This window comes from Pseudomyrmex gracilis, unplaced genomic scaffold, assembly GCF_002006095.1.
Source record: "Pseudomyrmex gracilis isolate BER0280 unplaced genomic scaffold, ASM200609v1 scaffold_1485, whole genome shotgun sequence".
Taxonomy (NCBI): Eukaryota; Metazoa; Arthropoda; class Insecta; order Hymenoptera; family Formicidae; genus Pseudomyrmex; species Pseudomyrmex gracilis.
Window position 1 is genome coordinate 16,311 of NW_018022069.1, and position 11,861 is coordinate 28,171.

The 11,861-nt window shown below is 32.1% G+C and overlaps 1 protein-coding gene across 2 annotated transcripts; it reads left to right on the forward strand.

Moving 5' to 3' along the window:
• Positions 1-838: 838 nt before the first annotated feature.
• LOC109862202 (putative ATP-dependent RNA helicase DHX30) lies at positions 839-6,110 on the forward strand. Of its 2 annotated transcripts, XM_020442185.1 has the most exons (15): positions 839-972; positions 1,100-1,211; positions 1,601-1,730; positions 1,826-1,894; positions 1,973-2,042; positions 2,308-2,687; positions 2,773-2,966; positions 3,064-4,083; positions 4,239-4,580; positions 4,692-4,936; positions 5,061-5,280; positions 5,345-5,534; positions 5,625-5,704; positions 5,778-5,996; positions 6,091-6,110. In XM_020442185.1, the coding sequence occupies exons 2-14, from the start codon at positions 1,120-1,122 to the stop codon at positions 5,986-5,988; spliced, it is 3,243 nt and encodes a 1,080-aa protein (XP_020297774.1). In that variant the 5' UTR covers positions 839-972; positions 1,100-1,119; the 3' UTR covers positions 5,989-5,996; positions 6,091-6,110. The 2 variants fall into 2 exon arrangements, with proteins under 2 accessions (XP_020297774.1, XP_020297773.1); XM_020442184.1 differs by lacking the exon at positions 6,091-6,110 and having other exon boundaries at positions 5,778-6,030.
• The last annotated feature ends 5,751 nt before the right edge of the window (positions 6,111-11,861 follow it).

An 11,861-nucleotide genomic window follows, 5' to 3' on the forward strand; every position in this document is an offset into this window, starting at 1 on the left:
TTGCTCAACTAGCCATATAGGAGTATTACATATATGGCGACAACATTGGCCGCAGCGTGCTGCTGTATGAAAAAGTACCTTTAAGCCTATGTCACACTACGGATTTGGATTGAAATTGGATTGCAATTTGGTCAATCAGAGGGAAGATCAGTAAACTTAGGATTGGTTTTCTTTCTTCTGATTGGTCAAATTTCAATCCAATCTCAATCCCAATCCGTAGTGTGACATAGGCTTTAGAACCTGCACGAACAGTACAGAACTGAGGAGTGGGGGGCTTTCTCCGCGTTCCGTCTGGTTCCGTCGGAGATGCTATGCGCTGAACGGACGAATTTGCGTCTGCGGACCTTTCTCTCATTGAAAAGACAGTAGGAGTATTACGTATATGACGTTTATTCATGCTGAATTCTCAGGTTATAGTTAAATTGTAAGTTATGATAATGAAAAAACATACTATCTTAAAGATAGTGTTTGTTATTACTTTACATGAATGAGTATATTTCTACAAAATATTCACTTATAAACACTATCAAAATTGTCCTTTCGTTCAATTTTTATTGCTATAATAAGAGTGATAAGAATAAGGACCTAAGCACAATAGAAAAAATATTAGGAATAAAAATTAAAAACAGATGTTAAGTGTAATGTACAATGCAAAAAAATAAAATTATAAATGTGTATAAATATAGGCTGTATATCATGCAGTCATGACATATTCTTCTTGTATTTATATGTTATATTTTAGTTTTTGTCATTGTATAGTACATAACTTCTATTTCTAATTCTTGTTCCTAATATTTTCTCTATTGTGCTCAGGCCTTAAGGTTAACTTAATCTAACCTAACCTGATCTAATCTAAAAAACCTAAAAAACAAAAAACTAATTTTGTAGAAATGGACTTTGTGACTCGCAAAACTTGCTCCGACAATTAACGGCATTAAAAAGACTGCATAAAAAAAAACAAGCTTCAATTTTGTAAGTAGATAGAAATTTAAGAAATTTGTATAAAATAGATTTAATTTTTAATTTTATGGTATGGTTTTTGAATTCAATAACTCTTATTTATTTAAAATATTTATAAAAATACAATATTTTTTAACAGGTTGTGTACATTATGTATAAATGTGTGAATATAGAATAACAAAATCATATATATCAAAGAAGATGTCGATAAAAATACTTGCAGAAGTTGGATACAAATTAACATATCAAAGGTATGTATATATTTTTTAAAATAGTAAATATATAAAGGATATAATATATGATGCAAATACATACTACATTTTAGAAATATATGTAATATTTTTTAACTTTAAAGTTTTTTATACTAATAATTTAAGTTAGCATTTGTACTTTATGAAGATAAATATGACTTTGAAATAGTACATGTATACACATATACACACATTTAGTTTGCATATGTATGTGTACACATATCACTGACAGAAAATAATTGAGTTTATTTAAACTTAGAAGTTTATATGTATAATAGCTTTATATATATATATATATATATATATATATATATATATATTATATATATATATATCTTATTTTATATAAGAAGAAAACTTCATCTATATATTATAATTGTGTCATATAGATTGCAGTATTATATGCCCTGTCTGAATATATATAGAAGATCAAATGTACATCTTTATAATAATAAAGGATTTCATAGTACAACTGTGTATTGTATCACAGTAAAAGACAAAGACAAACATTTATCTAAGGTATATTTCTTAGGGCATAACACATAAAATAATCAAATCTTATATTTTTAAGTATATATATATTGTGTCTAATGTTTATTATTTTGATTTTTTAGATAAAAGAGTACACAACAATACAATACAAAGATGCGGAGACAATTTCAAATTCATACAACATTATAGAAGTAAGTTCTCGTTCAATAAAATTTAATAATTAAAAAGTTTAATCACTAAAAATAATGGTAAAAATTTTAAATTATCAGCCAAAACTACAAGAAATTCATGATGCAGTCAAATCTGTGAAGGTTGCTAAGGAATCTGTAAGTCTCAAAAGTATGTACAAATTATATTATATTTTTCCAATATTCAAACAAAATATAAGATATAGATATCAAAAGCTAAGTTAGATATGCAATAGAATTTATAATTAAAATTACATTTATAATTAAAATAATGCAAACTTTATTGTTCTTCTTAAGAACGTGTTAAAATTTTAAATAGGGTTTTGATTGATCAAGATACTATATTTTTTTATAATTTTTTTATTTCGTTACTTGCACATAAATTTTTATTCTGCTTATTGAAATAATATTTTTAGGAGTGGAACGATTGTATTCTGATCCAAAAGCTTCTGTACATAATATTTACGCAATAGTAACTCATGAGTTAAAGAATCAATCAGTTTTAACTTTGAATGCTAAAAGGGTAAAACGACCTGAATCGTGGGAAGTTATTTTAAATGTCACATGGCCAGAAACTGCAAGCTTTAAAGGAGTTGGTAAAACTAAAAGAGTAGCTGCTAGAAATGCGGCTTTAAAATGTTTACAATGGCTAGAACTGAATGGTAAATTAAAAAATGGTAAACCAATTATATATAGTGAAAAGGCAATAAAAGAAATGCGATTTAAGCCTGTCGAGTTAAATGTTCCTACTGAAATTTTAAAGAAAATGGTCGAATTGATTGAGACTTATGACATGGTAATAATCGGGTTATAATTTTTAAATGTAACTTCATGTTTAACTCAAAAGTATAATGTATAATGTGTGTAATAATTCTATTCAGAAAATACGAGGTATAATGACACGAGAAGATATGCTGTATTCTTATAATATGCAACATCAGACTGCATCCGTTCATCCAATTCTTGGTGAAATTAATGACACGAATGTTGATGCTCGTAATAAAGAATTAAGAAATAGATTACTAGAAAGAAGAGCCAAAAATGATCATATCAATCTACCAATCTTTGAATTCAAGTACGTATAATTTATATTTATTAAAATAAATAAAATAAAATACGCATGATTTTTATTTTATAAATTTCAAAATTTAACATTTTATTGTTTCTTGCAGAGAAGAAATTCTTTCTAAACTAAAAAACAATAGAGTTCTATTGATTGAAGGACACACAGGATGCGGCAAAACTACTCAAGTTCCGCAATTTATCATGGACAGTTATACGTGGAACGGAAATGCTACAGATTGTAACATATTAGTATCGCAACCACGTAGAATTTCGGCAATATCTTTAGCAGACCGTGTCACATATGAAAGAAAAGAGACCGTAGGAGACGTTGTGGGATTTCAAGTACGATTAGAACGAGTATTACCGAAGGAACTCGGTGGAATACTATTCTGCACTACCGGTATATTGTTGAAAAAATTACAGCAAAATCCTAGTTTAGAGGGTTGCTCACATGTAATTCTAGACGAGGCGCACGAACGTCATATTGATACCGATATGTTGATGATCTTACTCAAGAGAGCTCTCAAACAAAATCCTAATTTGAAGGTTCTCATTATGTCAGCTACTATAAATGCACATCTATTTCAAAAATACTTTAATTGTCCTGCTGTCAAAGTACCAGGTAGATTGTATCCTGTAAAAATGCATTTTTTGGAGGATATTGACCGTCTACCGAATATCGAGAGATACAAAACTCATGTTTACAAGAAATACAACAATGACGAAGACGAGAGACTTTCGGTTGATTATGAGAAAATTGTACAAACTATAAAATGGATTTCTCACAACAAACCGCATGGCGCTATTTTGTGCTTTTTACCAGGGTGGAATGAAATCACAAAAGTGCAGAGTATGCTTGAGAATTCTCCACTTAAAACAGAAAATCAATTAATTTTGCCGATTCATTCCAAAGTATCGAACGACGCACAGCGCAAGATATTTGCTCCTACATCAAAAGACACAAGAAAGATTATTCTAGCTACGGACATTGCCGAAACTGGTGTTACCGTTAGTGATGTTGTTTATGTAGTGGATTCTGCCATACGGAAAGAATCACGCTGGGACAATAATAAAGATTTACTATGTATAAGCAATCGTTGGGTCTCTAAGGCAAATATTCAGCAGAGGTAATTAAGAATGAATAATATTGTGTAAAACTATAATATATAAAGTTTTGTTTCATAAAAAAAGTCTAAAAATGTTTTTACACAATTGTTGTATGTTTGTTTTTGTTTAAATTCTATAATTTACTCTTACATTAAGACAATTTATTTTTATGCAGAAAAGGAAGAGCTGGACGAGTTCAACCTGGTGAAAGTTATCATTTAATTACCAAGGCAGAATATGACACTTTAGAACCACATCCATTGCCGCAGCTGTTGTGCAATCCCCTGGAAAAGGTGATTCTTGACAGTAAAACTTACACGAACGAAAAAGCAGAAGAATTTTTGCTCAGTTTTTTGGAACCGCCTAATAGAACTTCAATACAAAAAGCAGTGAACTATTTAATAGATCTTAAAGTTTTGGATAAAAATGAAAATCTTACAGCTTTAGGTAAACGAATAGCGTTATTCCCAACGCACCCGAAGTTTAGTAAAGCATTAGTATATTCTTCCATTTTCAAGTAAGTTTAAATAACAGTTTTAACAGTTTTTTTCTTGTTCTTTTATTGTTCATCAAAAAATTGTGTATTTTTTGTATATAATAGCTTAATGTTATCTTGTGTTTATAATAGCTGCGTACATCCTGTCATAACGATTGCAAGTATATTTTCTGGCGAAGACAATCTTTTTTATGGTGTACTAGATCATAAATTTGAAATCAGAGAAAATAAAAAACTGTATCATCCATCCAGCGATCACATTGCAATGGCTTGGATATTCAAACAATGGTCCTCGTACAACTACAAGAATCCACATTTGATACCAAAGTTTTGTAAAGAGATGAAGCTCCGACAGAACAGAATGGAAATATTGAGTCGTAAGTGTAATATTATTATAAATCACAAATTTATTTATTTCTTATATCTAATGTCAGACGTGCTTATTAAACTCCAATTATATCACGGAATTTATTTTGATATGCATAAAACTAATTTTTACAGAGATACGAGATACATTTGTTCAACAGTTAATCCAATGTCATTTATTGAACAAAACTGTAGATCACAATATAAATAACAATGATGTAGCAAATAAATTTGAGAGGAACGACGAAATGATAAGAGCCTTGTTGTATTCTGCTACACAACAGTTGATAGAGCACAGAAATATAGGATTTAAAAATGGAGTCATGCGAAAGAGCGTCAATGAACTCCGAACAAGGTGAGAAAACCTTACGTAGACTATAGATTTAAATTTACGGAATTTATAATTAATGTACTTTCAGAAATCATGCTAAGGCCGTACTTTCGGGAGAAAGTGTTAATTATAAGCGTAAAGTTTGGCCGAGTCCGTATATGACATATTTTAACGGATCACATTGTGAAATGAGGCGCAGCACAGTGATTCGTGAATCAAGCATAATATCACCCTTAACAGTATTACTTTTTAATCAAGGAGACACTCAGTGTCACGAGGTAATTACGATTTCCTAATTTGAGAACTATATGTATGTATTTATTATTATATTATACACAATACAAAGTAACATATATTTCGGATTTCAGCAAGAAGATGGAACAATAGAAATTTTAGTTAATACTGGGAAAGAACGAAAAAATATTTTAAGATTTTCTTGTGACAAAACGCAAGTATTTATTAAATAGTTTTTTTTTTTTTTTAATATAAGGATATAATCTTAAATTTTTATTTTCTTTTAGAACTTCTAATGTGCTCTTGGAGTTTAAAGATATTATGTGGGATCTGGTACAATATACATTGGAAAAACAAGGAGTTTTCGAATATAATTATAATCCAGATGTGAAACAAGTTTTTGAGTACAAGGATCAATTACTCGAAGTTCTTTCGGAAGTTCTGTATGTTTCGTCTCAATCTATCGAAAAAGTTGAAGAAAACAAACATCTAACTTGAAGTTAAATGTACTATTATAGTATCATGTATAATAATAATGTATTACTGTGATAATATATTATTATAAAATTTGCATAATAATGCATTTATTTATGTTTTAAGCTCGTTGAATATTTAAATAAAAATAGATAAGGAAATGGCAATAACAAGCTAACACCAGATGTTCGGGTACAACCCAGCAAACACAGGTATGTAACAGCAACATTGTCGTAATAAAACAAATGTAACAAGTAATATAACATGGTCGTTGCATGTAACGTCCATGTTAGTTGTAATTTCCTACTTATTGTATATTGCAGTTATATAATATGAATATAACATGTAAGTAGAATGTAATATAATTGTTATATAGTTACAGAAATGTTATATAAAAGTTATAATGTTATTACCAGCTAATAACAAGCAATATAATAGATATATAACATAATTATATTATAATTATAAAACAAAGTTATATAACATCGATGTTAATTCGAAGATTTAAAAAAATTTTTTAACAAACATTTTGATCCACTATGGGATCTTCTTCGGTGTTTTAATAAAAACTTACAAAATCTATGTAGCGTATCTTTTCTTATCCATATTCTTCATGATCTTGAATAGATTATGATTTTTTTGTAAGTTTTTATTAAAACACTGAAGAAGATTCCATAATAGTGGATCGAAACGTTTGGTAAAAAATTTTTTAAAATCTTCGAATTATAAAAGAATTGTACCCGAACATCTGGTGTTTTGTTATTGCCATTTGTTTATCTCTTTTTATTTAATGAATTTATTTATTATTATATTATTATCAGAAATATTAGTAGTAAATATATCGGAACACAGCCACAGCACAACTCTTTCAATTTGTTTTTTTAGCAAAAAGAACTTTAAGTGCACATGTGTGCGAGAACATGATTTACTTAATATTTCTATATTGATAGGAAAACGATAATATTTGTTTTTTCTACCTGAAAAAGTGGCTAATTCGACTTTTGAAATTTTGAGTACAAAAACTAGACATCTGGTTACAAATTAAAAGTATAATATGTGTGTGTGTATGAAGATCACAGAGGGGCTGCGGTTCGTTTCATGCTTAAGCGCACATTTATCTATAGTATACGTGACATATACTACAAATAAATGCGCGATTAAGCATAAAACGGACCGCAGCCAGGAAAAAGCATGGAGTTTATAGATATGAAGTGAGAATAGCCTATTCAAGCAATGAGTGGGAAATGTGAGCAAGGTCCATGGACATAAGAATACAAACGTAACCATATATGTAATACTCCTATATTGCTAGTACGGTGCCGACCTGAAGCTCACCGTTACGGTGCAGACAATATAGTAGCCTCTCTCTCCAGCTGCTTTGTGCGCATGCGGTGAACATTCAAGCACGCTTGCGCATTTCTCTTTCTCGCATTCTTTCTCTCACTTTCTAATGCTTTATCTCGCTCGCACTCACTTGGTAGATGCGCCTGCGCATAATGACGCTCGACCATCTATGCTCATATTAGGACTTCGTGCGTCTCCCTTTCTCGGGCCTCGTTCCTCTCATTGCGAAGATACGCGACTAGCAATATAGGAGTATTACATATATGGCTTAAAGTATTATTCTATTTTATCTCCGTGATTTTATTGTGCATTATTTCATCAAAGTATAGTGAAATACTAACAGATGGCAGTACTAGTGGCTCATATAAACATGGCTGACTAGGCTTTATCTTTTTTCGACAACGCTCCCTCCTTTACCACCGTGGTTTAGACATATATATAATACTCCTATATTGCTAGCAGAGAGAAATCTTAGAGCGGCCATTCTATTGTAATTTTTTACGACGGTTTCAGCCGCTGGTTTTAGCCGTATTTGGCCGTATTTCCACAAAAGTGGAACTCAAAGGCCGTTCTACATTAAACGCAAGCATCAGATCTCGTGGAATTGACCAATTGCAGAGTCAAATCAGCCAATCGACCAACGTGAGTGATCAGTTCCACGAGACCTGCGACTTGAGTTTNATGGAGAACGGCCTTTGAGTTCCACTTTTGTGGAAAAATGGCTAAAACCAGCGGTTGAAACCGTCGTAAGAAACTACAATGGCATGGCCGCTCTCAGGTTTCTCTCTGTTGCTAGTCGCGTATCTTCGCAATGAGAGGCACGAGGCCCGAGAAAGAGAGACGCACGAAGTCCAAATATGGACATAGATAGTCGAGCGTCATTATGCGCAGGCGCGTCTACTAAGCGAGTGCGAGCGAGACAAAGCATTGGAAAGTGAGAGAAAAAACGCGAGAAAGAAAAATGCGCAAGCGTGCTTGAATGTTCACCGCATGCGCACAAAGCAGCTGGAGAGAGAGGTTACTATATTGTCTGCACCGTAACATTTGGGCTTCAGGTCGGCACCGTACTAGCAATATAGGCAGGGTTGGGTTCACAGCATGTATAATACCGTATAATACATGCCCAACTTTGATGCTTACATAATCTAATGCAGCTAACAATTATGCAACTAAACAACAACTATACAAATTATAAACAGTATAGTTGTTGTTTAGTTGGATAATTGTTATTATACAAACATTTGTTTTGATAAAATACAATGTACAATATCTCATGTATAATACGTGAACCCAACCCTAAATATAGGAGTATTATATATATGGGTTTAGAGGTCAAATCCCTTCCGCACCATGGCTTCACTCCCCGCGCCAATACTATCCCTTAATGCTCCCTCCTTTATCTCCGTGGTAGGGAACGCGCAGTCTATACATTCTACGTTTATATTCCCATATCAGAACATTAGTGTGCTCTTGCGCATCGTTTCTCAACAGCCAATAGGGCTGCGTTCCGTTTTACGCATATGCGCGCATTTATCTATAGTGCACGTGACGTATAGTACAGATAAATGCGCGCATATGCGTGAAACAGAACGCAGCTTGGGAAAGTTGCTCCATCATCGTTCATATTGAAGCGGTAAAACGAATCGAATAAAAAAAAAGTTTTTGTAGACACGAATGTTTTGTAATATATATTTTGTAAATCAGGTTTTACAGAAAAAGAATTTTTTGTAGATCAAGTTTTAATTTGATAATTTCAATACAATACGTGTTGTGCGTGTATTTGGCGCTTATTCTTACCTTTTTTGAAAGACGTAAATTTTTCGAAATATCACTCATTTTATATTTTGTAGTATTATTATGGTTTGTAAAACAGGTACAGAGAAAGAATTTTTTGCATTATTAAATGAATTTTTAATTTATTACTTTCAATACAATATTACTAAGATAAGTAATATTACAATATTACTTATTTTACTTAAGTAATCACTCATTCTTGGAGAATGGTTAAGCAGGCAAAACTTGTATGATTTAAAAAATGTATTTTACAATGTTTATAAAAATTTAAACATAAAAAACTTTGCAACTTATCGAGCAACGTTTCTTATACTGTTATTATATTATCCCACATAGCATCATAAGTAGCGCAAACGTTTCTGCAACGGGTTTTCCGAAACTCAGCAACGTTTCGTTAAACGTTTCTAAAACGTCGTAGTAACGTAGCGGAAATGTCGAAATGTCCGCTTTTTAAGTTTCGGTCCGATTTTGTTGAAACGTATGAGAAACGTTGCCCGATAATAAGTTGCAAAGTTTTTAATGTTTAAATTTTTAAAAACATCGTAAAATACAATTAATCAACCATGCAAATTTTGCCTGCTTAACCATTCTCCAGGAAGAAGTGATTACTGAAGTAGTGCATGATTTCAAAAATGTATTTTTGAACAAGTCGACTCGAAAGTCATTCTGTCTTTGTTTCTCACTGAATACTGAACGAAGACAGAATGACTTTTGTGTCGACTTGTGTCGACTGTGTCTCCTAAAAGGAAAGCAGCCTATATATATGTAGAAATAGAAACACATTAAAAAATGAATAGGGCAAACATTGCATAAGTGAGAAGAAAAAGATTATAACAAATAGATATATGCCGAAAGTTAAATAAGCTTATGTCAAAATTAATAGACTTTATTCATATAAAAATATGACGGTGAAACAATTTGATAATGGCTGCTTTCCTTTTAGGAGTCACAGTCGACACAAGTCGACACAACAGTCATTCTGTCTTCGTTCAGTATTCAGTGAGAAACTGTAAGAATCGTCACACTGATTAATATAAAAATTGTTTATTCAGTTTTATTTTGTACAGTTTTCTCGTGACGATGTTACAATAATTGTTTAAAATAACTGCGCGACTATGATTACAATACACAGTTCACTACTAATAACTACGTGATGATAAATGATTGACTGTAACTGANTGCTTGATTCTGACTGACTGACTGCCCGCCTCGGTTCGAGGGCGCGCTTTTATAGGGCCTGAGTTCGGCCAAGGAAGGTTCTGGAATTTTCCTTATTTGGTAATATTCTAGAGCATTCTCGAATGTTCGAGAATAATCTAGAATGTTCTAGATTCGGCTGTGTGCTAGGACAATCATTTCCTGTGTCGAAAGATTGCCTTATATGGTAAGGTATTTCGAAGGGTCGATGGTGCGTCACGGTTTTATCGCTAACCGTCAGTTTTTATAATACTTAAAATAAACATGGAAAGTTCTAGAATCTACGCGTAGCAACTAGAGTAAGCTAGACGATGGTCACAAAACAAAGACAGAATGACTCTTGTGTCGACTTGTGTCGACTGTGTCTCCTAAAAAAAAAGCATCCATTATCAAATTGTTTTACCGTCATATTTTTATATGAATAAAGTCTATTAATTTTGACATAAGCTTATTCAACTTTCGGCATATATCTATTTGTTATAATCTTTTTCTTCTTACTTATGCACTGTTTGCCCTACTCATTTTTTAATGTGTTTCTATTTCTACATATATATAATTCTATATACACAAAATATATAGATATAATATAATATAATAATAATCTATTAATATAATTTAATATAATTGTATTTATTTAGTGGCTACATATATTAGTATATAATTTTTCAAACGAGACTTTTACAATATACGTTTTTTCCATATACCGAAGACATTATCATTTTATTTATTATACACATATATACATATACATGTTAGTTGTTAACGTTAGATATTTAGTAAATGGCCAATAGTTTTACGTTTTGAGAAGAAAATTGAAAAGAAGAGTAGTTACATTATCGACATGACGTAGTTGCGAACAATCAATTGCTACTATTTAGTTCGTACGGCGCTCGCTGGCGCTACGAGCAACCGCCCCGCTTGCCCTCCGATCCCTGCGACAACTGCGCGAATTTTTGACGCCGTCTGTACGTAGGCACGTAGCTGGAAAGCTCCCATTAAGCCCCTTGCACAATGGAAAGAATAGCGATAGCGATAGAAATAACACAGTTTTTAACACAGAATTCCAACTCGTCGGAAATTTTATCCCTATTGCTCATTCCGATTTTCTGATCTACAATGATACATGTGTATTTTTGTATGTTAGATTCCGCTGTTCCTACCTTTATTTTTAAATATAAACTCTTTAAAACTTTTGTTATTTCTATCGCTATCGCTATTCCGCCCATTATGCAAGAGGCTTTACCGCTAACTAGATTTTATGCGAACTAATGGTCGCGTTCAGCAGATACAACTGTTGGGCTGTGTTCAGTTAAGCAAGATGGAACGAACTAATGGAGGAAATGCAGGAAATACAGGAATTCATTAGTTCCAATTCCTGTATTTCCTGCATTTCCTCCATTAGTTCGTTCCATCTTGCTTAACTGAACACAGGGTTGTACAACTGTTGGGTGAGTGTCTGCTGAACGCACTCTGCTCAGTCACCGCTACTCAACATGTTTAGGGAGCGGACGCCATTTTTTCCATCGAAGTTTTTCTCTGCTACCTAAGCGTAACATGTTGTA